At 36.6% G+C, this 27769-nt stretch overlaps 1 protein-coding gene across 1 annotated transcript; it reads left to right on the forward strand.

The window, feature by feature from the left end:
• The first annotated feature begins 16607 nt into the window (after positions 1 to 16607).
• atp6v0b (ATPase H+ transporting V0 subunit b) lies at positions 16608 to 26389 on the forward strand. The gene is made up of 8 exons (XM_042497981.2): positions 16608 to 16876; positions 18236 to 18284; positions 19593 to 19676; positions 20585 to 20662; positions 21192 to 21261; positions 21435 to 21486; positions 22953 to 23143; positions 23372 to 26389. The coding sequence occupies exons 1-8, from the start codon at positions 16792 to 16794 to the stop codon at positions 23396 to 23398; spliced, it is 636 nt and encodes a 211-aa protein (XP_042353915.1). The 5' UTR covers positions 16608 to 16791; the 3' UTR covers positions 23399 to 26389.
• Positions 26390 to 27769: the final 1380 nt, after the last annotated feature.

The raw sequence follows: 27769 nt of genomic DNA on the forward strand, positions 1-27769 counted from the left end.
TTTTTCTCTTTTTTCTGCAACATAATTTTGAAGACAAGGCATTAGTTTTGGGAAAACATCAATCAACCCAAATATATTTTAACCTCAGACACACAAAAACACTCAGGCATGAACACACACACACACAGAAGACACACAGTTTCAAAAGGTAGCTGCTTTACAAACAATACAGAAAATGCAGCAAAACAGCACTTTTCCATCTAAGCACTCAAGATATATTTGCCTTTCATTTACACACACACGCACACACCCGCTGGCCTGGCCATTGATGCAATTTCAGGGGTCATTCAAGGACACTTCACCATGAAAGCACCAGTCCTACATTTAATGGACAACACACTTTACCTTAAAATTCAGCTAATGGTAGTTAGGAGGTATATGTAAATGTGGGCTTCTGGCAGTAACAGGAGAATAACAAAACAACAAATCAAAATATCAAAATGGTTTTGATTTCTGCATAACATTTATGTTGAGAGAAGATTTTAAAAATGAAAGGAAATAGATGTCTTTCTTTGTTACTTTCTGCTGATTAGATATCACATGCTGCAGCATATATGATTTATGAACAGAAAAAAGCCCTCAGTAATCGCAATGATGAATGGCAAATGGAAACAGGTTATCAGCTACATAATCAGCCAATCTTTGTACGAAATCAATTAATATGAGCAGCTACACTGTCCTTCGGTAACAGTGAGGGATGAACAGATGAGCCTGAATTGAATTCCAATCTGCGCCACAGACTGCACTGTCCCAGGCTGGACAGAAATAGCCTGCCCTGTTTTATAAAAGCTGCAGATACTGAAGACAAGGCTCAGGCACCAGATCTAACATAAGCGGCACGACTGAACCATTTCCTTTATACAAAATTCACATTGTCAAGGTGAAGAAACTCCTGTTTGTTAGCAGGCTGAAAGCGGAAGATGGCTCCATGTATCTATAGTATGAGCTGACAAAATTTTCAGATATTAGGTATTAGGCTGTTTTTTTCTTTAATTCAAGTCAAAGTTCTAATAAAAATAATGACTCAATATAGCTTTTCTTTTTTTTCATTTTTAAAGTTTTTGCATTTTTGGTCAATTATGTGGTCACTCTTTCAGTCATTATCAAGTGTTGTATATCATTTGATTTAGGCTAGCCTACTCTCTCTTTCCACTGCACCACCATGCATTGACTTTGTGTGGGGATTTTTTTATTCAACATTAAATATTTAAGAAATGACCAGTGCAAAAAAACCCCAAAAAGTAATTCTATGGTTAATCAGAATTGGCATGGATGTTTCCAATCGCCTCTCTATCAGCTCTGATAAATTTGTGCTAAATTTATGTTCTTACATTTATTGTGCCAATGTTGGATGTGTTTTGTATAGCTGGCTTTGGACTGCAGTGGCCTGATAAGGAAATCAACTTGCTAGTCTGTAAACTCTCCTTCCTATTGGCTACTGCTTGCTGACCAAATTAAGATTTTAAATGTAAACATCACTAATTGAGGAAAAGATGGAGAAGAAATGGGCACCAGGTAAAGAAGCATCCTGCTGTCATAGTCATGGATTTAATAATAAACTAGAAGACTGAAAAACTGAAAAACTTGGCTGAATCCTGGACAGTGGCATTCAGTCATGTAACTGCTTTCCTACACGCCATCTGACAGAGCAGAGGACTCTGGCGGCTGCAGAGCAGTGCTGCCCTTGTTAAGTAAACTACAGTTCACAAGGTTGAGGAGCTGATGAATTTACATTTCACTGGAGGTGTACTTTGCATAATTCCATGTGACAAATGTTCGTACAGGTTAAATGTTTTTAAGGGTACTATACCGAAAGCGTTTGGTGGAAAAGCTTTAGACCTTTGCTTAAAATAAGGAAAAACTTCCCAAAACAAACCCTTTAATGGGGGTACAAAGTGGAAAATATTGAAGGATGATCATGTCTTAAGGCTGTAAGAAAACGTTTTACCCCCGTGAGACAAATAAAACATGTATTCCAGTTTTTCCGGCCATAACCTGTTGGCTGCAAAATGCTTTTCTGTGAGTTTAAACCCCTGTGATGTATATGAACAGGTGTTCAGATCAAGGTTAAAGTCTAGTGGCCGTAGAGCTTACCTCTCAGCTGTTTTAAACAGTTCAAAACATTCAAACCTTTCTACCTTCTGTTCCAGTCAGCACTCACGAAGCAATGATTCACCCATTCAAATGTAAATGTTACCCAAAGAAATGAAACACTAAGATCTCAAAGCTTAGGTCTCTGAGTCCAAACATAAATAACTAAAGGCATCATGAATCTTCAGACCAAGTGGTTGTCGAAATACCAAACAGCCTTTCCAACATTCAGAAATGAACTGAACGTACAGAAAAGGACTGACAAGCATGTCAGTGAAACTCGGAAGGTCAAAAGCATCCGAACAACTCTCAAGCTTAGTTGATTAAAATTCCTTTAAAATTAAAACTTTCAAACTCTTTTAATACTTCAAAAAACTTCTTACATAACTCTTTACAGAGTGCAACGCCATGATTTCTCTTGAGGACAGACTGTCCAAAGGTGCATCTAATCACTGTATGATGACTCTTTGTGGATTTCCGCCTTGTAAACATTTGATACAATCACTTTTGGCTTCAGATCAGATGGAAAATTAGTTTGTTTTAAGCGTTATCAGCCTTAATAATTACAGCATCAGAAATACTAGTTTCAGCCATTGTCATTTTTTAATAATATACACAACTAAAGAAACTAAGTTATTGCATTTTTGTAACCAGAATTCAATCAATGAATCATTTAATTGACACATGGAATCATACAAGGTACAAATCCAGTGAACTGGATCCCATCAACTCCTCCAACTTTTGCACTTAAAAGTTGTCCTTTTTGTGTCATCCTGAGGGATGATTACACCGAGATGCATCACCACTCCAAAAATACCTTGGAAGCACATCTGGAAAAAACAGCTGGGAACACCGGTGAAGTGGGACTGTGTGCGCACTGTCAAAAATGACATTGACAAGCATTGTGACTCGCCTTGAACAGAAAATTTTAAAAAATTAAGTCTTCTAGAGGGAAAAAAATGAACAATGCAAACTAAAAGTGCCCCTAATCACATATTCACACATTTCTAGGAAGACTTTATGACTTGCTGTCATCAGCTCACTGTACTGTGAAGAAAAGACTTTCTATAATTTAGATAATTGCCACTTAAACCACATTAATGCCCTTTAATGTTTGGCCTATTCATTTAACACAACTAATGGGAGGCTTTTAATGTTCATTTGCCGTCTTATGCTGAAAGATGCATGTAAATAATGTGTTATATATTATAATGAGGAGTTAAATATCATCAGCAGACTTTCATTTTTAAAATAGTTGTTTTTTTCCAAAGTTAAAAAGTTGAACTCTATAGGAATCAGTCTATAGATACATACAGTATATCATAATAACCACATATCAGATCCCAAGATGGTGCCTGTTTAGTTTAATGGAATTGCTCGCCTGGTGCATATACCCAAAAACAGTTTCTAGCTTTCAGGGGATGCAGTCTACTGAATATCTTGAATATGCTCTCCACCCATGAGTTCCTGCTTGATTCACAGACTTCACATTGTGATGATGTCACAAATTTTTAAATAGCTTTTCTCAGCTGAAGTAAAGTTTTGCAAATATAAAATTTCCACTGATCAAAAATTCAGTAGCTTGTTGGTGAATGAAACCACTCTGATTAAACAAGAGGAAAGCTGAAAGTGAGGAAAGCAAACAAAGAACAGTATTATCGCAAAGCCATCAGAATCAGCAGATATTGGCTTTAATCTAAAATATCGGTGCTGGTAGGTCGTTGGTTGTAGTCTTTGCGGTGCTTTTAAGTGTAACTTTCACCGGAGATTCAACAGTCGGCTTTCGACTCTGCTGATATGGGTTTGGTGTGTCAGGGCCTTTTCGAGCTGGGTGGTCATGATGCCAGAATAGGTGTGAATGTGGGGCCCTATTTGGAAAATGTTGCCCCTCTGTCCTTAATTCCTAATGGCTATCCTGCTGGGAATGAATCGAGTCTGGTTGGTCAGTTTGCACAGATTGAACAGTGAAGTCAGTCCATTTTTGAACAGTAATTCTTCTTTTTTAAAGAAGAGAGGGCAGCATGACTTCAGCTAATCAAGCCTATTTAAATCAATCATGACAGATGAGGTGCTACACTTCCTCACTGCCTGCTGAAACCAGCAGATACTGTAGGTCAGGAAGGAGGGAAGACAGACAATAGATTATTCCAAGACAATTTCATGTCTTACGTAATTAAGATTTTTGCTCTTTTATCTCAGATATTGCAGTAAAACGTCTCATATTTCTCTCTCAATGAAGAAAATCCTTGACTCTGTTAAAACGTCTTTGCATGTGTACGCCTGCAGTCACATCTTTACCGGCAGCATGCACTGTAAGACAGATTTACTTTATGAACTGACATGGTGTTTAGTCAGTGGTGTCAAGCTGAATCAGCGAAGTTGACAGGAGTTAAGAGGGCAGGCGACAAGCTGATCATGGCAGGAGTCTAAAATACACACAGTTATGTCACTGTGATAATATACAGGGCTGCACAGACAAGGATTCATGTGTGGATTGACAGAGATTATCTGTTCATGCTGCATACAATTACACTGCACCACAACATTAGGCCGTCCGGCCCAGACCCATCAATACCATTAGGTTCTGTCAGCCTGCTGTTCCAAAACACCAGCGCTCGGGTAGATGATGTATGGTGTAACGGTTTCTGAACCGAAGGGAGCACATGGTTGATTATGCTATCAAAGTGTTGGCAAATATTTATAAATGATACACAGAAGGTTATTTATTAAAGTGCTGGTTTGTTATACTATGGTGGCTCAGTGGTTGATTATACTATCAAATTTTTGGAACAGGTTCACAGATTATTCACAGCAAGTTTTTGTTTTTTTTAATGAATTTTTCCAAAGTAATGGTACATTTCCCTCTGAATTTACAACCCAGTCATTACTTTTAGAGGAGGTGCGTCTAAGACTGCAGACAGCAATAAATTAAAGCAAATGAGGAAAGGTCTTTAATAATTCATGATTTAGGAACGATCACTAAAAGAGACTTTTTATTACATAAAAATGTCATTTCCACATTTGATTAAAAGGAGCTTATTAAAATCAGCTCTAATGAATTTTCACCATGTTATGGTCTTTCATCCCTCAAAACACCCCCCTATAAAATGCTTTTTGAGTCATGTTGAATTTACTTCAATAATCTGGAATGACTGTTGCAATTAATATTTTACATTTGTATTGCATAAATTATAATCCGATGAATATGTTTCGCAACAGCGTTGAAAAATTTTAATCTAAGTATTTCAACTATGATGCATGTATGGGGCATTCATCCATCGTACTGTTTGCAGTCACAGATTATACAATTAAATTATATTTGTTCTTTAGTTTGGACCACTATGGAAATTCTTTAAGGCTGCAGTGCACAAATATGGCCTCAGTCTATGGAGTTAATTACTTGACCATGCACTTTAAAATGACACATATATATGCATTTTCTGATCTGAGGCCTTTATCAGCAGGAGAGTATGATTTTGTTGTAAATGAAACCAAACACAAGTGGTCAGCTCAAGATGCATGATAGATCAACAATTGTCCAGGTTGTCAAATATCGAAGAAATGTCGCGCCCTCTCTGCGTCTTACAGTGACAATGAGGCCACAGAGCTGAAACACATTGTAAGCATGTGGTTAATGTTATGATGTCATGGTTAGGTATAGGCAACAAAACTACAACTTAGAAAGAAAAGAAATATGTTTTTAATTAGTACGTAAAGAGACATTAATATGTCATGTTCGTTACAGCCCATGTATGCAAATCTTTCTAACACGGTAAACATGCAAAAAATAGTCTATAGACTGCAGCAGACAAGTATGCCTTTCTGTGTGTGTGTGTGTGTGTGTGTGTGTGTGTGTGTGTGTGTGTGTGTGTGTGTGTGTGTAGTTTTTTTTTCCCATTTGATGTCACCGACAAGAGCAGGTTAACAGTAGAGAGAAGCATGGACAGAGGTCTATAGAAACTTTATGGTGGTTACTTCTCTTTATATATCTCTTACTTATTCGGTCTCTCTTAAAAACTCGTTGCAGACTAATTTGGATCAATGTTTAGTGCTGCTTAGGAGGAGATGACGGTAATTACCGACAGCACTTTACTGCATCTTGCCGGTTAAGGCGGTAGAATTAGAGAATTCATCCGGATGTTGCGTTTCCATCATTGCCGATCGATAAGGTGATAAATACCCGTGAGTACTGCAGTCATTTGACCTGGGTGTGAATACTGATTGTACACATTCCCATTGCATTAAAAAGCCAGATGTTAGCTGTGTTTAAAGGGTTTTCTTAGTCCTGAAAGATGCTGAATGCTGCCTTCAGTGTCTATATCACATACTGAGGGGTGCGACAAAGGTAACTGAAGCCCTGGGAATGATAACGGGCGGGATAGACACAGGTGTGAACAGTGATATGTTGTGGCTATCCACTTCTGTTTGGATCACTAAAAACTCAAAATCAGTCTCCCATTCATTGTCTAAGGAGCAGCTCCAGACTTCATACTCTATGAAGTTTTGTAGGCCATTGAAATAACATTTTACAATTCCTAATTTAGGTGGTGTTCCCTTATAGAAATGGGAAAACATCATGTTTTGGGTTAAAATGACTACTTTTTTGAGATTAGCAAACCTTCATCGCCATGGTTACAATAATAAACGTGGTTAAGGCGAACAAAACAAGCGTCTGTGATGTAGACTTAAGAGGATGCTGTCAATCAGTTGTCAATCCATGTATGATTCTTCAGCGTGCACTTTTCTGCACATCAGTTATCATCATATCTGCTCAGTAAGTTCTCTTAGATCCTGAATGTTTTCCTCTCAGCTTTTTCTATAAACAAATCGGTGAAAACATTCTGCCGATGTAAAGAGCTGCAGTTCTATCTGTACTTTCAAAACCACCTTGAAAAGACAGTTAAAAGCCGCTCAGCTCTGTATTCACTGACCTTGAAATCTGGTCATTGTATAACTTGCTTTTGAGTTGACAAGCATTCACTTATGATGAGCTATGATGTGTATCTTTTTATTGTGTTTTGTGCACTATGTGCTTTTTTCGGGTAGATTTATGTTGCATTGTCCGTCTCGTGTATTCTTTTTTGTATCTCTTTACATTGCTATTGTAAAATAGCAATAGCAAACCTGCATTGATATCAGTTCTCTTGTGCTTCATGTAGACCCCTTTCACAAGCTATCTGACCCTTTCAAATCATAGCAGATTTATTTCAAAACATGGGAAAAAAGGCAGTGACTAACTGGGCAATAAATGTTAATGTTATATTAAAATTATTTCACAGAAAAAAAATAACAAAACATATAAACCAATACATTATTATCAGCACTTTTCCAGGTTTTTTTTTTTTAATGCTAATTTTTGGGTGATTTTCATGTCACTTCTCTCTCTTTTTTGCCATGTCTTGTTAAGTTGCTGCATTCTCCCCATGTTTTTGAAAGAAATCAAACTGATTTGCTGATGTTCAAAGGGTTAAAGAAACTGGAAAATAGCACTCTCAGCACTGGACACAATCTTGAAATGCCACGTCAAAATGCTCTGACTTTGTTTGATGTTTTGAGCTCAAATTAAGTTTCGACTCACGTCCTGCTTGACACATTTGTCATTTCTGCATGAGGATAGCATGAGTGTGCCTGCATTACTTGACCCAAGAGAGAAAAAGAGTTGAAAAACTAATCTCATTCTGTCGTGTGTTTTCCTCAGCTGAGCCAGGAAATTAATAAAAAAACAAGGGAGTTGAACAGAATGATTCTTTGAAATATGACACAAGCTTATGTAAGCAGCCCATAACTGATACAAAAACATTTTATTCCTGCCTGTTATTCAGACACAGCGTACTTTTGTAAAGATGGTTAATTTGTGTGGACGGAGGTGGATGAACAGAACATCTGTAGCATCCACACACACAATTATATGATGACAATGAGTGATTATCACATATATATAAACAGACCTGGGTAAAATTCATGTGCACACAACAGTTTGTATGGTAGCTTACATCCTTATTAGAGCCTGATTTTATGACAAGCAGCGTTATGCACCTTAAATCCAAAACTCAAATCTCTCACTACAAAGAGAAGCTATTCATGTTTAAATCTATTCATGGCTGTATTAGATTCCAATAATATAATGCTGTAAATGTATCATCTTATAAAGGCCAAACCTCAGTACCCCAGTGAATAACAGGCTGACAGTGTGCACATAAACACACTCAATGGGAGCTTGAAGATTTTTAATGGAACATTTTGCTTTCTGTCTTGCCTGTTTTATTAACCCCCGGTATACGTCAGCATCTTCAGAGAGGACATTTGTATTTAGTGTCCATGTGATGAAAGCAAAGTGAGGACACTGAAGGACATATGAGAACACAACGTGTTTCCTTGCCTTGTAATCTAATATGAAATGCATCACTTGGTGGACTGTGAACGTAGCATATGTAAATGAATTGCTCATTGGTTTTTTGGGTTTTTTTTTTCACAAACTTCAACTGAGTAAAGAAACCAAGTGGAAAAGTGATAGAATAATAAGAAAAGAAAGAACATGTTCCCACAATGCTAAACAAAATATTATGTTAATCATAAGGATACTTGTAAGTTTAAAAGTGTGTGTTCCATCGCATTAAAACTCTGAATATCCTCAAAAGTGATAACATTTCCAGAGTCTGGCATTTGTCCTACTTTATTTATTATTTCTTTTTATACTATACCATATTTATATTGTATTATTTTGTATATTCCATGCCATATTCCATATTTATTTTGCTATACTATACTTTATATAGTGTAGAGAGAGAGAGAGAGAGAGAGAGAGAGGTTTCACCTAACATTATTTATGATATCACATACTGAATAGTAAATATGTTATTAAAGTAGATGAATAAAAATAAATCATGAATAATGCTAAAATTATTTTTTTGTGCTATATTTCTGTGCAATACTGTATACTATGCTCATACTGTCCCATACAATACTATGTATGATATCCTATTTTACTAATAACACATATCCTGTAAAAAAATACATATAAATAAACAAATAATAAAATTATAAACTGTGCTTTATTGCTGTACAATACTATATTGTGAAATAAGACAATGCTGTATAATACTGTATATTATGTTATCCTTTTTATGTTATCCTATTGTTACATTTTTTAAAAAATTAAAAAATAGAAATTTACAAAAAATAACAAAAAATGACATAACATGTTATACATCTGCATTAATACACTAAAACATCATCATCCTCGTTATTATCATATTACAAATTACTTTGGTGTATCCTGTTTAAATATAGCTGAGTATATTTACTGTTATTAACTACACCGCTATTTCACTCTTGCCTTGTAATTTTGACTTTATTGCTCCTGTATATTTCTTTTTTTATTTCCATTCTTACTCTTTTTTTTTTTTATATAATATCTCATTATAGATTGTTTACTCCGTGTCCTATTGCTGCTGCATCACCAGATCATTATCTTATCTTAATAACATATGCGATGGTCATATAACGCTGAGCATTTCATCCCATAGGTACAGATCCTGTACATGCTCTGTTTCCATGACAATATTTAGATTATTATGGTGAAAGGAGCATGCACATGCATGCAAACAGCACAACACAAACAAGACCAAACCTGGCTTTGGGCTGTTTAACAGAATGCTGTGTGCATATCAACACATTCATTGACACAAGGGCCTTGGAGCCATTGATATGGGGAAATGTGCTTTGAATTTGTGCTCGTCACTTAAGACAATAACTTGTGTTTTAAGCTGCATGCATTAACATTTAGTGCTGATAGGGTCAGTTATAAAATTAAACTAATGTTCTGTTTTTATGTGGTCTTCAGTGAGTCATGCACATTTACAGTTTGTTGGATTTTGTTTTGGGATGCCAAAGGATGATTTATTTTCATAATGGAGAATCGGGTCTGTGGTTTAACCCTTTGAAACCTGGATTGACATCAGTTTTGCCTTTCACAAGCTATTTAACCATTTGAAAGAAGGTTGAGATTAAGCAGATTGGTTTGATTAAACAAAAAAAACAGCAACTTGATACTAAAGATGAAATGGTTCTCAAAAAGTTTTAAAAGGTGACAAGAAAATTACCTCAGCTAAAACCTTAGCAGAGAGAGCGAGAGAAAGAATCATTAGGAAATAATCGCAGAACTAGTGAAAAATATCAAGGAAGCTAAATTTGTAATAATTACCTGTTTAGATCAAGGTCACTGTGACATTGTCTGTCTTATTCTCGTGAAAGCAATATGTCAAGAACTCTTCAAGGGAATTTTTTAAAGTTTGGCACAAACATTCACTTGAACTCAAGAATGAACCGATTAGATTTTGTCAGTCAAAGGTCATTGTGACCTTGTGTTTCTCCCATTTTAATGGACGCAATATCTCAAGAACACTGTGAGGAAATTTCTTCATATTTGATACAAACGTCCACTTTGAGTCAAAGATGTACTGATTACAGTTTGGTGGTCAAAGATCGAGGTCACTGTGACCTTGCATCCATATCATTTTTGTGAAAGTGATATCTCGAAAAAGTCTTGCGGTAATTTCTTTAAATTTGACACAAACATCCACTTGGAGAAAAGCATGAACTGATAAGATTTTTGTGGTCAAAGGTCAAGGTCATTGAGACCTTGTGTCCATCCCATTCTCATGAAAGCAATATCGCACATCCTGAGGGAATTTCTTCAAATTAGGCACAAACATCCACTTGGACTTTCGGATGAACTGATGAGAATTTGGTGGTCAAAGGTCAACCTCATAAAAATATGTTTCTTCCCGTAACTCAATAATTCATACGCTAAATATAACAAAATTTAACACACATGTTTAATAGGATTAAATGATAAGGTGGAAACATTATATATGCAAAAGGACAAAGGTCATCTGTGATATCATAATATTATGCAAAAACACTTTTCTGGCATTTACATCATATCTCAGGAACAGAAAGGGAGATATTTGATCAGATACTGAACTGGTGACACTAATCTTCGGTGTCCATCTTGAAACTGTGCAGACTGTACAAATCTTCTGTGCTGCTGGGGGGAAGATGTGTGTAAAGCATCCATGTTTGAACAGACGTGGATGTAAACTGTAAGTGTAACTTGTCTGGTGCGTAGAGTATTTCAACTGTGAGGTGGTTATTCTAGTTTGCATAAAATGTAGAGGAAGGTTTTTCTGTGCAGGTTTAACTGAGCCTCTGAGCTCCCGTCAGGTGCTTCAGCATTGTGCACTCAGGCAGTGAGCAGTCTGATCCCCCTTGGCGTACAGCTGGAGGACATGGAGGAACACACTGATGTTAAGCCTGAGTTCGTCAGCGAAGATTATGATGAAAATCAGAAATTGTGCAAGGTGTGGGCAGGTATGAAGTCTGGGTCTTTTTTTAAAGATTTGTTCTTCCACCATTCAGAACGCCTGAAGTGCACAATGCTGACTGACAGTCGAGTTAAGAGCAGGGAGGTTGTTCAGGTGAGAAAAACAACCGCGGGTTACATGCATAGAGGTGTCCACAGTTGGAAATAAACACAGAAACAACCATATATTCACAATGTCAACAATTGTTACTAAGCATGGACAAAGTTAGAAAGGTTGTGCTTTTTCCAACAATTCAAGAGCCAAGGAGATGACTGAAGATAATGCGCAAGGCTTTCAAAGCCGCAGAAGAGGAGTGATGAATGCTTTATATGTTTATTTATTTATTTATTTATTTATTGACTGAACAGAGGGGCTTTTGAGGCCGTTGGTTTGTCCAGAGATACAAAAGGAGCTGCAGTTCAGTTAAAGGGACAGTACACCCTAAATCAAGAATACATATTTTTGCTCTTACCTGTGGTATTATCTGTCAGTCAAGGTTTTTTTGATGTGAGTTGCCGAGTGTCTGAGTTATCAGTCATAAAAGTGTCTGCTTTCTCTGGAATATAATGGAACTAGAAGGTGCAATACTACTACTTTTAGCCATATCACTGCGCAGAACGAAGCGTGTATCAACTCATGGACAAGAGGGTTGTGTTTGTGACAGTGTGATATTTTAATGGCATCCTCCTTGGCTGAGGTTTAATGTTAGTAAGCTCAATGGTGCTAGGTGAGCTAGCAGTGGATACACGCTTCCAATTGGTGAGAGACATTGTTGTTTAGCTTTTCAAATGGTTTTTTGGCACTTTGAGCACCAAAATTTGAGTGCCATCTTGTTCACTTATATTAGAGAGAAGTCATCTCTACGGCTTGTATCTCCAACATCTCCAGTATCTCATCACCTCACACCAAAAAAATCTTGACTGACAAACAGAGCTTCATGAAAGAGGCAAAATATATATTTGTTTTATTTTCAAGTTGACTGTTGCTTTAAGAGCAACTTATAATTCTAATAATAAGGACCAAACAACCTGTCTGCTTCATAACAACAACATTAAAATGTAATTTCCACTTGCACATTAGAAAAAAAAGTTCTTTTCTGTTTTAAGCTGCTGGAAAGTGTTTGTGCCTGACACACTTGGCACTCAAACATTTGGCACTTTATTTTCAGTGTAAGCTCTGTGATAAAGAAATACTACTTTTCCATTTGTGTCACAGCATGCAGAATCAGATCCATGGTGGTTCAGTTAGCACCTGTTCAAAGAGTGATGCAATCCCTTACGTGCACCACAGCCTTGTCTTTGTATTGATTTTTTAAAAGTACAACCACATATGGTCAACAGTGATGGTTTGACACAAAGGGAATGATTGTACATTCGACGTCAACGTTAAAACGCAGAGGTGGTTTGCGCCAAGATGATCTATACATGAAACGGTCAATAACAGATAGAACAGACCTGTGCTGCGTTACCTTTTCCCTTCATATATGGTCCTTTCATCAATGATACAGTAGTACAAAACCTGCCATTTATTCACGGATGCTTCAAGGTCATTAAAAGAGTAACACTGAATAGAACAGGCACAAAAGTAGCCTTTAACATATCACAAAGGAGAGTTTCACCATGTTTTGTTTTTTTTGCTCTGTTTCTGGACACGTTGTCAGTGTGACTTTGCCATGTGATTCCTTTTTTTCTTTTAATTCACTCACAAACAGAAAGACAAAAAAACCAAAAACAGAAAAACAACAAACACACAGCTCTAGCAATTTATCGTCAAATAAGTGAGTCCTGCTATTTCTAACCCTCGTCCTAACCAAAATTAAAACCAAAATTGAAATGAATTCCTCATCAATGTGCCCCAGCAGCCCCACAATTTATACCAAGGGTTCCCACGGTCATGGAAAACCTGGAAAAGTCATGGAATTTCATTATCTTGTTTTCCAGTCAAAAAAAAAGTCATAAAATTAATAAAAAATCATTGAAAGTTTTGGAAAAATCATGGGATGTTGTTGTATGTACATATGTAATGTAACATAACAGCTTTTTTTTCTTTAAGTTAGCAACATAGCTCTAATATGCATCAATTTAGGGCTACACAATATATATTGTTTCAGAAATAATGTGATGCCCATTAGTGTATAGCGATGTTTGTTATGGGAAGCAAGACAATCCTGTGTGTGTACGTAGAAAAGTATCATTACTAAGCTGGCAAGTGCCGCAGACACAGTGAAGCATGTTTTTAAGAAATCGATATTTTATTATGGCTCCTTGAAAAGTCATGGGAAAGTTTTGAAATGATATCCATGAAAATGTGTAAAGCAAGGCAAGTTTATTTATATAGCACCCTTCAGACACAAGGCAGTTCAAGTGCTTTAGAGGGGGACGGAAATTCATGAAATACAGTACATTAAGAAGACATTAAAGTTTATTTTAAACACTTAAGGACAAAGAGCAAAAGTAAGAAAAAAATGTAAACGGAAAGCCACATTAAACAATAATGTTTTAAGCCCTGATTCTGTAAAGCTGTGATGGAGCGAAAGGCAATCTGTTCTGTCAATCTGCTCTGCGACTGCTGATTTTTTATCAATGTTGGTGCAGGAAGAGACATGAAATAGAGAAACACTGGTTCGCAAAAGTTAAACCTGGCTGCTGTTTGGTGCTTTGGATGAAGAACAGGATCACGTCCGCAGGTGCTGTGAATAAGCCAACTTGGAGATCAAAAATAATAACCTTTATAGCTGAGTGACTTCTGAGGTGAAACCTGCCGCAGGTTGCCTGGAATTATAAGACAAGGAAGGAGACCATCCTCGGAGGTACTGGCAGGAAGCCTGTGTTGAAATTCAGAAAGAGTGAAAATACTCTCTGTGCTGTCAGTCTCACAGTGGAGGCAGTACTGTTGTCATTTCTTTTATTTGATTTGACTTGATTTTGTCATAAAAACAAACATTTTTAACTCATCCATTTGCAGTTTGATCAGTGAAGGAAACAGTTATGGAAAGGTCTCCCCCTGGTGGATCATCATGAGTCTTTCAGACATCAGCTGTAACCAAATGTCAAAAATGTTGCGTTCCACAGATTTTGTTTTGCATTTTTATAATGATAGGAGACTTTCGAGAGGACATTTACAGAATCAGATGTCTTTAAAAGGCTACAAACGTGACTAGAGACTCATGTCACCCAGGTCACCACTTTTTCATCCTGCTGCCCTCTGTAAGGTGCTAGAGCTCCCTAAAAGCGTGCACATTCAAATTTCTTAGGAGCTTTTCTCCACATGTTGTGAAGAATTAAACTGTTAACCAACTGAAACCTGGGCAAATTGGCTTAGTTTCTTAAAAAAAAAAAAAAAAAAATGGGACAGCAAAAAGTAATAAAGAAATGACCCCAAAAGGAACATCAGCAAGAAAAAAGTACATGAAAATTTGCAGCAAAAGAAAAAAATAAATAAATAAATGACCTGAAAGAAGTTCGATAAAACTTTAAATTTTCTGTTACATGATTGAAAAGATGTAATTATAGTTTATAATAATTATAATTATATAATTATTCCCCCTACACATTTATATATTTATTGAATATATTGGCATTGAATTGAAAAGACAAGTTAAAGAAATAATCATCAAATATTAAAACAACAGAAGCTGAGTATTATAGTAGATTTTATGTGATATTCATTGGTGTAATGTAACAGAGTTATAATACTTTGTTAATTCTGTTTTTTTTTTTTTTTTGGTAATATCTGTATTTTACTTAAGTCTTTCTCTTTTTGTCAGTTTTCACTTTCACTCCACTACATTTCCTAAATAAAATGTCTACTTATACTTGGCTGCCTGCTTTTTCAATTAACAGCATTAACTTTTACTTTTACTTTCAACACACAAGTGCAATTAATATGCTATCATAAAATTACTTTTGATACTTAAGTACAGTAGATATCAGATACTTAAAGACTTTTACTCAAATAATGTTCTAATAGGTGACTTTCACTTCAACCAAAGTCATTGTCTGGTAAGAAATCTGTACTTTCAGGTACTTTCTGGCTGTCAGGAACTTTATCTACCACTGGTAGTATCTCATATAGTATGACACCTCCTTGACCATCTTATTCAGTACTTATCACAAAGATTTATCTGATTGGATTTAATTGAAGTAAGCTGACCAAAAAAATAAACAAAGAAAAAAAAAAAAAAAAAGCAACAAAAAACCCCATACATTTAATAACAGCAACAAAGCGTTTTTAAGTTTGTTTCCAATAGTGTAAATCAAATAGTTTTACATAAATATCAGGTTCTCTCTATATAATTTTGTTAATTACTCCAAAAATGTGCATTTGAGAAATTCCAGTCAGTACAAAGTCAATCGGATACCCTGCCACCATGACCTTTAAAAGCAGTCCTTCAGAAAACACATTTACTCCTTTTTTTGGTTTAAGTGGTAATTGTGTAGGAAATATTTATTGGCTATACCTTACGTTTTTTAGGGATTTAATCAACGCATAGAAGTCTTTAGTAATACACAACTAATTACAACAGTGACATCTAGTGTACTTCAGACGAGTTGCAGGTAGCTCTCACTGGGACGCATTCGGTTATGATTCTGTCGTCTCTAAGGACTTGCCTTTTTATTCTGTGTATAGTGCTTGTGAAGCCAAATTATTTATGGCATGCAATTTCAGTCAATCATAAATAAATGAATTACTAAGAGCAGGAATCAAATAAATATGACTATTAGATAAGAAATAAATATGTCAATAAATAAATATGACCTGGAAAGAGATAAATATGACTATGAAATACATCCATTAATAAATAAATAAATGGGACAAAAAAAACGGACAAACATAAATAAATTACATTTATTTCCGTGCACTCTTATATTTTAATGACAACATTTAGTTGTTTATTTATTTCCAGCTCTTTTTTATTTCCAGTTTCAATACGCAAATAAAGTGGACGTGGTTATTAAACTAAATAATTTATTGATGTATTTACTCATTATTTCACTGTTCTATTTATTTATTTATTATTGACTAAATGGCATTTCGTAATTACTGTGAATGTTACAGACAAAGGATAAATAAACATTTACATAAACGCCAAAGTCGTTTCAGTAAGGTGAAGAAAAACACATAACCGGACGCAGCCCTCCAGTTCCTGGTCACATGCTGGTCAAGCTGGATCAGCTGACTTCACTCCGCTTCTCCTTTTGCTGCTCCGTCTCCTCCATCGACCGATAACGCTTCTCTAAACGCCATTATTTCGAGATCTCAGCCTTACTGGCGTCAAATTTGTAAATTTGAGCCGAGGAAATCTCGCTGCAGAGCAGGTTAGGGCGCCGGGTAGATGCTGCTGGAGTGGATGATGAACGGACACGCTATTCTGTACACGGGGGTCACTTTGGCCTTCTGGAGCACCATACTTATCGTCGGTAAGGTTATATTTTCATTGAATATTTGTCAGAATACCGGAGGAAATGAATGAAATCATATATTTGCAAGATTTGTGCAACAACGGCAGCCTCGCCAGACAATTTTCTTTATGACAAAGCGCGCTTTTTGTGTTTGACAGCTACAATTTGGGACCTGGCTAAATCATGGGACCAAACTGGTTGCGGCTGTTTCCATTTTGCTTCCTAGCTACTATTAGGGGGTTAAAATTGAAATTTGAGGATATGGTTATTCGTGCATGGTCGTAAGTGAAACCAAAAGACGCCAAACACTGTGCTGACGAGCATCATAATCAGACAATTCCTGTGTTACAGCTAAATTTCAACACAAGCGGGTCGATCTTACATCCAGGTTAGCAGCCGCTAGCATTTATTGCTACTTAAGCTAATGTCACTTAGCTCGGAGCTAACCGCTAGCAGCTGGAAATGTCAACGGTTCAAACGATGGACTACATTGTTTGCGTTTTAGTCGAGTAGTTTCAGAGTAAACTTAATTGGAGTTATGGTGGGATAGCTGTTTTTTTACTCTTTATTGGTGGTTAAAATCATTTATTTGGGCTAAGCTAACATTAGCTGGTTAGCTGCTGGTGTTACACAGCTGTCTGATCTGAAACGGTCCCAAACAGGAACTGCAGCAGTTTTCACGTGAGAGTGAGCTATCACACTTTACTTACAACTTCTCTCCGTGACTTTAGCACATAAATGTGACTCTGTTTCATACATGGTTAAGGGGAAAATGTTATTAATGCAATAACATGCTGTAAATAGCAGTACTAAAGGGCTCTCTCTCTCCTTCTCACGCACACATACAGCAAGTTTACTTGTCAACAGCAAGAAAAACTGAATTTATTCAGCACATTGCATTCACAGAGGAAAACAACAAAGCCAGCAACCGCCCATAAAAATGAATCAAATCCATTAAAACCAAAAATTAAACTGTTATTTTAAATAATGAAAAATACAAAGAAATGTCAGTAGAAACTGATTAATAAAATGTGAAAATTAAATCAAATAATAACACTAAAAGTAGTCATTAAATGAATCAAATGATCATAAGGATCAAATACATGAGCAGAATAAAATAAGATAAATAGACAAATAAAAGATGACAACACATGAGTAAAGCCAACAGAACGAAACAATAGATAAACCGTTAAACCAGTGAAATTAAAAGCACACCTGTGTTCAAAACAAAGAAAAGGGGGGAAAAGTTAAACCAGACAACTGGAATGCACAGCCAAAAATGAATGTCTTCAACTGCACTTTTATAAAGATTAATTTGCCTCTGGTTGACCTTTTCCACACCCTCACGTCTAATTGTTTTATTTATTTTCTCCATAGGTATCTGTTATACCATATTTGACCTTGGATTCCGCTTTGACGTGGCATGGTAAGTTAATCTTGGAATAAAGCTACTGTCTTAAGGTCAGTAAGCATGATTGGGTTCACCTTTGGGCAAAAAAAATATTAAATTATTGACTACTGAGAAGAAGTTAAATAAGCTTATTTATTTTCTATGATCTGTTTCAGTCATTTTTCACACAGAAATGCCCTTTTCAACTTCTCAGATAATTCATACTAGAATTATTCTTTGAGCTTTGTCCTGTTGCTTGGACAAAAAGAAGACTGATATTTAGGCATCAGTGGTGGGCATTTTCACCGTTTTTTGCATTATGTCAACAGAAAAATAATCGGTTTAATACAATAATAACAGACAAATTAATCAATAACAGAAAAGACCTTTCTTTTAACAATTTTTTTAGTTAGATGTCTTTTAAATCAGTTTTTATTTGTGTGTTTTATTATTTTTTATTCATGTGTGTTTGATTGTTTTTTTTTGTGTGTGTTTTTCTCTGCATTTCTTTGCCTGTTTGCCTGTGTTTCTATGTTGAACCTCCTTGACTACTGTCTTTTAGAAAAAAAGCGCAGTGAAACAGACAGCACAGTATTACAGTAACAAAACTACATTGACTTTTCCTAAGTTGCACAATTGTGAGAATGCTGCCTTTCAACAAATATTAGTTTCAGGCTCCTCGATAGAGCAGGTCACTTTGATATTGCTGTGACAGACTGAGGGCCTGCCCTCCTCTGTGGCACTAACATGTCTTCACATGACAGTTCAAGTGAGCTGACTTTATGATATGGCCATATAAAAGACATGAAAGTAACTTTGTCCTCAGAGACTTATCTTAGCCATGTTTTACTTTTTAGTTAAATGTATTGTTGAAATTATGGTTAGCCCATTTTAAGGCAGGTATCGTTCTGCATTTAACATTAGAAAACAAGGTTGCATTTTTAATTAAATCTTCATTTATCTTACCAGTATTCTGAATCACTCTGATAAGGCCCTGGTTTACAGTGCCCCACTGTTTAGGCTGATTTTTAACATCAAATATGTCAATGGTAGCATTTTTGCTGTGTTTTTAGTTTTGTTTTGAGCATATTTTTAGGTGAAGATATTGTAGGTGATATAAGTGATTTGAAATTTAAATATTGCATAAGTAAGTGAAGAAATGCAAACTTCTTTAACACTTTGACAACACTTTGCTGTTTGTACACAGTACTTCTTTAACATTTTGACAACACATACTGAGAAACAGTATGACTAAAAACAAATACATTAATACTTTGCTGTTTGTACACAGTACTTTTCCTCATAAAGATGTAGTCTTCATCAGCTGTACCTCTTTGCTGGCAGGTTCCTGACAGAGACTTCTCCTTTCATGTGGGCCAATCTGGGCATCGGCCTGGCCATCTCTCTGTCTGTGGTGGGAGCCGCCTGGTGAGTACCGAACAACAAACACTGTTCAAAGTGGTGTTTTGAATGTGTCAGTGCACCAGCTGTTGTGGTACTTGAGGACCGAACATGTACCGGCCTTTCATACGGTAGTTTCCTCTTTTTTGAAACCTTTTGGAAAGTACACTGTGTGTAAATGTGGAACTGGAAAAATCTATGACTTGGGTATATAGGAACACTGTTGGGTATCTTTTGGATGGAGTTGTGTTTCTTTTAGGTTCTGACATGAATTGGTGAATCATACGGCATTTTGTCAGTTATAACCAAAAAACTAAGAGAAAACATGTATCACAACAGAAAAAGAAAAGAAAGAAATGAAAATGTAAAAAATGGGGCCCCTGGGGACTCAGTGGATCGAGCAGCGCCCCACATATAGAGGTTGTATCCTTGTCACAGCAGCCAGGGGTTCGATTCCAGCCTCTGCCATTTGCTGCATGTCGCCCCCCCTCTCCCTCTCCCCCTTTCACACTCAAGTTGTCCTGTACATTAAAAAGGCAATGAAATGTTTGTGTACAAAAAATAAAATAAAAAACTCACTTAGTTGTCCTCTGATAAGTTGCTATATTTCAAAAATATGCTTAGAAACTTTCACTGTGTTAATTATGATACATAGATGACACAATAAAAATAAAAAATAATTGTTAATATCCTAACAAAATAAGTAGCTTTTAGAGCCAAAATTAACTGCAGTCTGACTGTTTGTTAATAGTGGTAGAAAAATACATCAGAATTAATTAGTAGAGCACTTTGGTCACTTCTTTGATTCTGATCTGCTCCAAAATTGAATGGGCTCTCCCTCACCCCAAGCTACACCCTCCCACCAAGCTTTGTGAAAATTGGGCCAGTGGTTTTCTGTTATAGATGTTGTGCTGATTGTTGTTTTCGTTTTCCAGGGGGATCTACATCACTGGCTCAAGCATCATCGGTGGTGGTGTCAAAGCTCCACGAATCAAAACCAAGAATTTAGTCAGGTAGGATCACCTAAGAACACTATGAGTAATCTACGCTGTGTGTGTGTGTGTGTGTGTGTGTGTGTGTGTGTGTGTGTGTGTGTGTGTGTGTGTGTGTGTGTGTGTGTGTGTGTGTGTGTGTGTGTGTGTGTGTGCGCGCGCGCACTACTATGAGATTTATGAGAAGAAGCTGCTGTATCACTGCAATTTTCCTTTAAATAAGTAAAGTGCTCCATCCATCCTGGGGGCAAAAAAACGTTTACAGATGCCTCCCTTAAAGAGAAAAGTAGTATCAAAAAATCTGTAAATTCTTCTCAAATTAGAAGTGCAGCTTCTTAAAAGTGTTGGTTATCTACATAATCTGCTCAGTGCATCCCAAATAAATACACTTTTAATTAAATTCTAAAACAATGAGAGTTGCCTGGTTGACCTTCTCAACATTTCAGCCACTGAATGAGCATCCACGAGTGACTGTCGGGGAAACCGCTGATGCCACCTTAAAACCCGAATCACTTCTCTTATTTTGTTTTTTTTTTATGTCTCCTTTTAGCATCATCTTCTGTGAAGCTGTAGCGATCTATGGGATCATCATGGCCATTGTAATCAGCAACATGGCGGAGGTAAACCATAAGCATTTTTGTTGTTTATGATTAAGAAAACTGTACACCTCAGGGAACGTTACAGCCATAAATTAGAGCATTTAAGATGTGGGAACAAAAGGCGTTTAATGTAATTTGAACAACAGAGAAATTATGTTTATTTGGTCCTAAAAATAATCTCTTTAATCATACAGAGCTTCAGTGGAACAACTCCCGAGGCCATCGGGGCAAGGAACTACCAAGCTGGTAAGAAAACATGCAGAAAGCTACTGAATACAACACATAACTATTGTCAAGAATTTCAACATAAAACAACACCTAAAACACAAATTGTAGTATTCAGGATGAAATTTTTTCTCATCTATTACGCACATGAATTTTATGTAGACAGTGACGCTTCCAGCTAGAACAAGGTAATGCTGTGTTACAGGGCGGGGGATATGGGCTATAAATAATATGGTGAGATTTCAAGGCCATATCGTAATACATGGTATGTATCGCGATATAAATAAACTACAGTTATAATAAAAGGAGCGCATTTTAAAATACATTAATTAATTTTATCGGTTATCGGTGAAAAAAAAGGCCGATGCCGATGATCGCAAAAATGCCGAATATCGGACGATATTATCGGCCAAGCCGATAATTGGTCGATCCCTAGTTATAATACAATTAGATAAAGAATGTTTAGAATAAAATAAATAAAGGGATGTTGTAGTAAAATCAAATAAAGTACTCTTATAATAAAGTTAAATTACAGAGTGTTATTATTAACTCAGTTTTAATTTGAAGCACCTGGCTCGTATCAGGCCAAAGGGGGTCGATGTTTTTGCTGTGAACTTGAAGCCTCTGGTCAGCAGCTGTTAACGGTTAGCAGAAAGCTGAGCTGATCCAGCAGCGCCATTAAACGTGAGGACTGATTCACTGTAAACTGGAAACAAAAACTCACAGCTCTCCAGTTCATATATTGATAATTACATGTCACAGTGCTGCTCCTTTGTGACTAAAAATTCGCGATCTGGAGTCCTGCAGATAGGAAAACACATGCCTCACCTGCTCACACCGTCACCCCGGAGACATCGGTCTGGATGGGCCTGGGACTGTGTGTGACTTGTGTTTGCAAGCCTCTTTTTTTTCTTGTTCCTGTTTTTGTGACTGTGAGAGAGGGAGACAACTGTAACACTGAAGCGTGTCTCATGCGGGTGCTTAAATAATGATGTGACAAATTATACTCAATGCTACATATACAGTATATCGAAAGTCGATCTAGTCATTTTGTATGTGCAGTACATCAAGTATCATCGCCCACCGCGATTATTTTCTGATGCGACAGTCTTACAGCAAGTGTGATGCATTACTCATGGTTGCAAACAGTCATGAAAACTGTAACAATTAGTATAAATAAGTATTCAATATGGATTGCTCAGTACATTTACAACATCAAATGGATTATGACAGATCTATTAACATGTTTAGACCCCAAATTTTAATTCACGCATGAAACATTAGGCATGAGAAGAAAGATGGAAACACTCAATGGCACAGAAATGAAAGAAATTAATATTTTAACACGCCTCAAAATTGACTTTCAAATTCAATATCACCAACTCTTACTGGGTAATAATTTCCAGCCCCAGCAGGGAATTAGATTTATTTATTTTTCGTCCCGCTGTGGATTAGGTCTTTGACTGATTTGATTTCCATCCCACCAGGTTACTCCATGTTCGGAGCTGGTCTGACTGTGGGCTTCTCCAACCTCTTCTGTGGCATCTGTGTCGGCATCGTGGGCAGCGGAGCAGCATTGGCAGACGCCCAGAACGCCAGCCTCTTCGTCAAGATCCTCATTGTGGAAATCTTTGGCAGTGCAATCGGCCTGTTTGGTGTTATTGTAGCCATTCTGCAGGTGATTGAGACGTGCTGCTTTTTTTTATGACTTGACAATCTTTCTTTAAGCTATCCGTGGCTTTTGCCTGCAACAATGGCCTTTTGTTTTTGTTGCAAACTTCTGAGAAATACAAAGAAAGTATTGATTCTCACAAAACTCCAGATGGATTTTTATCGTGCAGTTTTAGAAGTAGAACTGTTGCTTTTGTATTTGAAAGTGTAATAACTTCCTTTTTTTCTCCCTCAGACATCGAAAGTAAAGATGGGCGACTAGAAGATGCATTCACACGCTGAGAAGAGAAAAAGACACTGCTGGAAAATAAGATGGATTATTGTGTAAATACACCGTAAATTATTTAAATGTCTCTATTTGCCTGGTTTTGTTTTTAACCATCATTTATGCAAGAGAGTGGTACACGCACGCCAGACTGCATCGTCTTGGGAGAAACATGAATGTCGAATGAGAAAAGTGAGAACAAATCAGCAGATGCCAGTGTTTCGCGTGCATATCCTGATATAAAGGAGTGAACGCTGCATCTCTCTGAAGTTCAGGTCGATGAGTCGTGCAAACGGAGGTGTTTAGATCAGTCTGTAGTCTCGGATTGAATCGCTCTCAAAACTTAAAAATATGTGTAAAGAAGTTGGGGCATTTCCATTTATTCTGACCACTCTTGCATGAATGATGAGTTAAAAATAACACCAGGATATTTGAAAATATTTGTGTGTGTGTGCGTGTGTGTATGCTGGACACGTGATTTTTCTTTTTTTTCCTGTGAAGCATGAGGGTGTTTACCATTGTGTTTACGACTGTAGCCTGGTCTGTCAGTTTCTTCTTTTTTTGTAACTGTTCTTTGCTAACAATAAGCAAGTGGTCCTTAATCCACGCCGTGGCCCAAATACAGTATTCGTCAGGCCTCTTGCTGTAAGAGTGACGGAGAATCTCTGAAGTTTTGAATTGGGAGTTTTGATCTGGGAGCATTAGTAAGGTCACTGGAGATGCTCTTTGGGAGACCAAATAGAGTCAGATCACAGCAGCAGATCTGCTCTAAATATGTCATTCATTTCCTTAGTTTCCCAAAATGTTTTGGAACTAAGATGTCCGATGAGCCTCTTGAAGATCGCTGCCAGCCAAAACTTCCGTGTTTACCCCAGAGTGTCCTCTAGTTTTTAAGTTTTAACTAGCTTCCTTTGAGTAGTTTTTACAATTGGACATGAAAGTGGGTTGTTCTGTTAGATAGAGGGAAGACAAAAGATTGTGGATACCCAGAATACTTCTCTTACTAAGACATCATTGACAAACTTGCAAGGAAAGACCTTAGCAGGAAGGGGGCTTTTTGGAAATGTGTCCAAATTCATTTCCCGTTTCTCAAGTCAAAACTATATATTCTTAGACAGGAAAGTGGACTTTATTTTACAGAGCACCTCAGTCACTGGTATTACCTTACACTCAGTGGTAACTTGTTAATATTTGCTGTCACGTCATCATCATTGTACCGGACAGGGTTCCCACAGTCATGAAATGACCCGAAAATGTTATGAATTTAGAAAAACTGTTTTCCAGGCCTGGAAATGATTTGTAATTAACAGAATGTTTCTGAAAAATTTTGATTACACATTGTTTTGGCTACTTTTTAAAGCAGTGGTTCCCAACTGGTCCAGTCACGGGATCTAGATTCGTCCTTAGTTATTAGGTTAGAGGTTTAGAACACAAAGAAATAAAACATATTGTAAGAATAAACAAACTGCATTTCAGAACAAAATCTCTGTACAGGAAATTCACTTCAAAGTGAGTCACAAAAGTGTTTTCTGGGTTGTTTTTTTAAAACTTGACACGATCACAAGTCACATGCTGTCCATTGAGAATGGATCAAGGACCCACATTTGGACCGCAAACCATCAGTTTGGAACCACTGGCTTAAATTCTGTTCATAAAAATCATCACAGTCCAAATGTGTCCCTCGTATCACTAATTTAAAACCTATTGCGATACTGTGTGGCCACTGAAATGTCACTAGAATCACGTGATGGACCCCTTTGTTGAAAATGTTGAAAAGCTGTTGTGTAGCAGGTTAAGAAAGGCTTTGTGAAGTACCGTGTGCTAGTCAGCTAGTTGGTGGCAGGATTGTCTAACGAGAGTTAAATTAGCAAGCGCTAGCAGTTTGGTTATTTGCAAATGCCAGGGAAGTTTATAATATTAGCTGTATACCTCTTTAAACTCCTGAAATTTATGGAAATTTGGAAAATATTCTGGAAAAGGTTTAAAAATGTATTGGTAGAAATGTGTGGGAACCCTGACTAGAGGTCTGAAGGAAATATACTGGCGTGCAGACTGGTCCTGAATTAGATTTTATCTCCAGGTGGTCTGGCACCCAAAAGTATAGGCACCGTTACATAATCAGCTGTATGGATATTGATTTTTAAATATCCATATTTTACAAAGAAATCGCATTCTAAGACTCTTCACATTTCTTTATTTTTTATTGAACTGTCTTATTTTGAATGTATGTCTTAACATGTTCACGTCTTGTGTTCCCAAATTATTTTCTGACATTCCGTAAAGAAGCTTAATGTGTGTGTTAAGCCGAGTCCTGTGTGTGGGTAGAGTGCAATTTGAATCACAAAATTTGCTGCATCACAAGAAAACCGTCGTTTAATCTTTGCTGTCAAAGCTTTCATTATCAGCTGCAGCGTTTCAGCTGTTTCCCACTGATGCTGACGCGTAAATGTGGGTGAAAACATTATTTTTTTTGGCAACTTTGGCTGCCAGCTCACAACAGAATCACAGTGATTTGGGTGTAAAATGCTTGTATGGAGACACGTTTGGCAAAACTTTTTGTTCTTGGTGCATCATTCCACAAGTTAAGATGACAGACAGACCGTGGCTAATTGTGAATCGTCTCAAATCTTTCCTGTAATTTCCCCTCCTGCAGAGTTCTGAATGAGCATTGAAATTAGACATGGGGGGAAATTGTCTTAAGAATAATTTGGACCTGGCCTCCCTACGATGTCAAAGATCGTCTCTGCCCGTCTGATGGCTTTCATAATGAAACCAAAATGTAACTCCCGTATTCCTCTGGTGAACCAGGCTCTGCACCAAACGCCAGGCTTCAGTGAGTGTAGTTGGTACCGTGTGTGCATTATGTTGATGTGATGGTGATCAGAAAAATAAAGTCATTGTTTTTTGACATTGTGTATGATAATAACAAAAACAGATCTTCCTTCTGGCTTCATAAATGTCCTTGAGAAAATAAAACTGTCCAATCAAGATCTTTGGCTTCATTTCTTATTTGAATATTAACATTTTACATTAAATGTTGTTTTAATTTAGGACACTGATGCTGCACTCGCTTCCTGTAGTGTTTAGTTGTTTCCACTAGATGGAGCAAAGAACCACAACATCTGTCGGAGTCATTTATCTGGTGCTGCACACCTAAAGAGCTCAGCTGAGGAAAATTTGGCTCACATTTCCAGCAACATGATGGTATTTATTGACTGTTGTAGCTGCTCTGAAACCGATCATTATCCCTCTCAAATATATTATTGTCCCTTTGCAGCTAACTGCAGAAGATGTCATAATACCCAGTAACAAAGATTATATTTGTGAATGTAGTTGTGATGCCAGATGACTAATAGCTTATTAAAGAGAGCAAACTGGATAAACAATTGACTTAATCTGTGATATGTGTGATTTAAAAACCTGTTAAACAAATTCACAAAACATACTCAAGATGTCAGACCATATACATTTGTCAGTCAAGTAAGAGGAGGCAGCTGCAAAACTTACAGCAAATCTTTAAAAGTGGTGGAAATGTAACTTAGTGCATTTACTTGAGCATGAATTTGAGGTACTTGTACTTTAAGTCTTTTCTTTTTTTTTCACTACTTTAGACTTTTACTCCTACACTACATTTCAGAGGGAAATATTTTAATTTTTACCTCACATTTATTTGAAAGCTTTAGTTACTTTACAAATTCAGATTTATGCATTAAAAAAACATAATAACGTGAAGTTTTGTTTGAAATTAAAGTATCCAACAATTTGTAGTACAGCTGAACAATTTGTAGTATAGCAAAAACTATTGATTGATGATTTTTGATTAATTTAGCTGATTTACTTCGAATTTTTAACAGCTTTTTTTCTTTAAAAATATCAGCATTTTTCATATACAACACAGAACAAAACTGCAACACAGCTTAGAAATGATGTGACAAATCAAGTCACTAAAAATAATAAAATAAAAATAATGGGCATGACATCATTCCCAACCCACCTATTTTTTTTTAAAGCAACATTTAAGTTGTTTTCTAAATTATTTTAATATATATATATATATAACATGGACACACAGAAACAAAACATATAAGGTAGAATTAACCACATATTTTTTAAGGCTATATTTAGACAAATGTGTTTTTATCTTGCCTTATGAAGCATTACAACATCTTTATTTGTGCAATATAATAAAAAGTCATTATTATTTAGACAACTGTATCCCATATGCTGATATATAACAACTCATTTGGCCAATAACGGATACTGATATTCTATCCCCCAACCTAATTTTAGTGATCATTATGTCTCTTCTGTAGTGGAATTAACACATTATGTATACTCTTATCATGCTGGCCCACCAGCAGCTGGAGA

Source organism: Plectropomus leopardus, chromosome 12 (genome assembly GCF_026936395.1).
Source record: "Plectropomus leopardus strain MGB_pleo_1.0 chromosome 12, ASM2693639v1, whole genome shotgun sequence".
NCBI classification, from domain to species: domain Eukaryota; kingdom Metazoa; phylum Chordata; class Actinopteri; order Perciformes; family Serranidae; genus Plectropomus; species Plectropomus leopardus.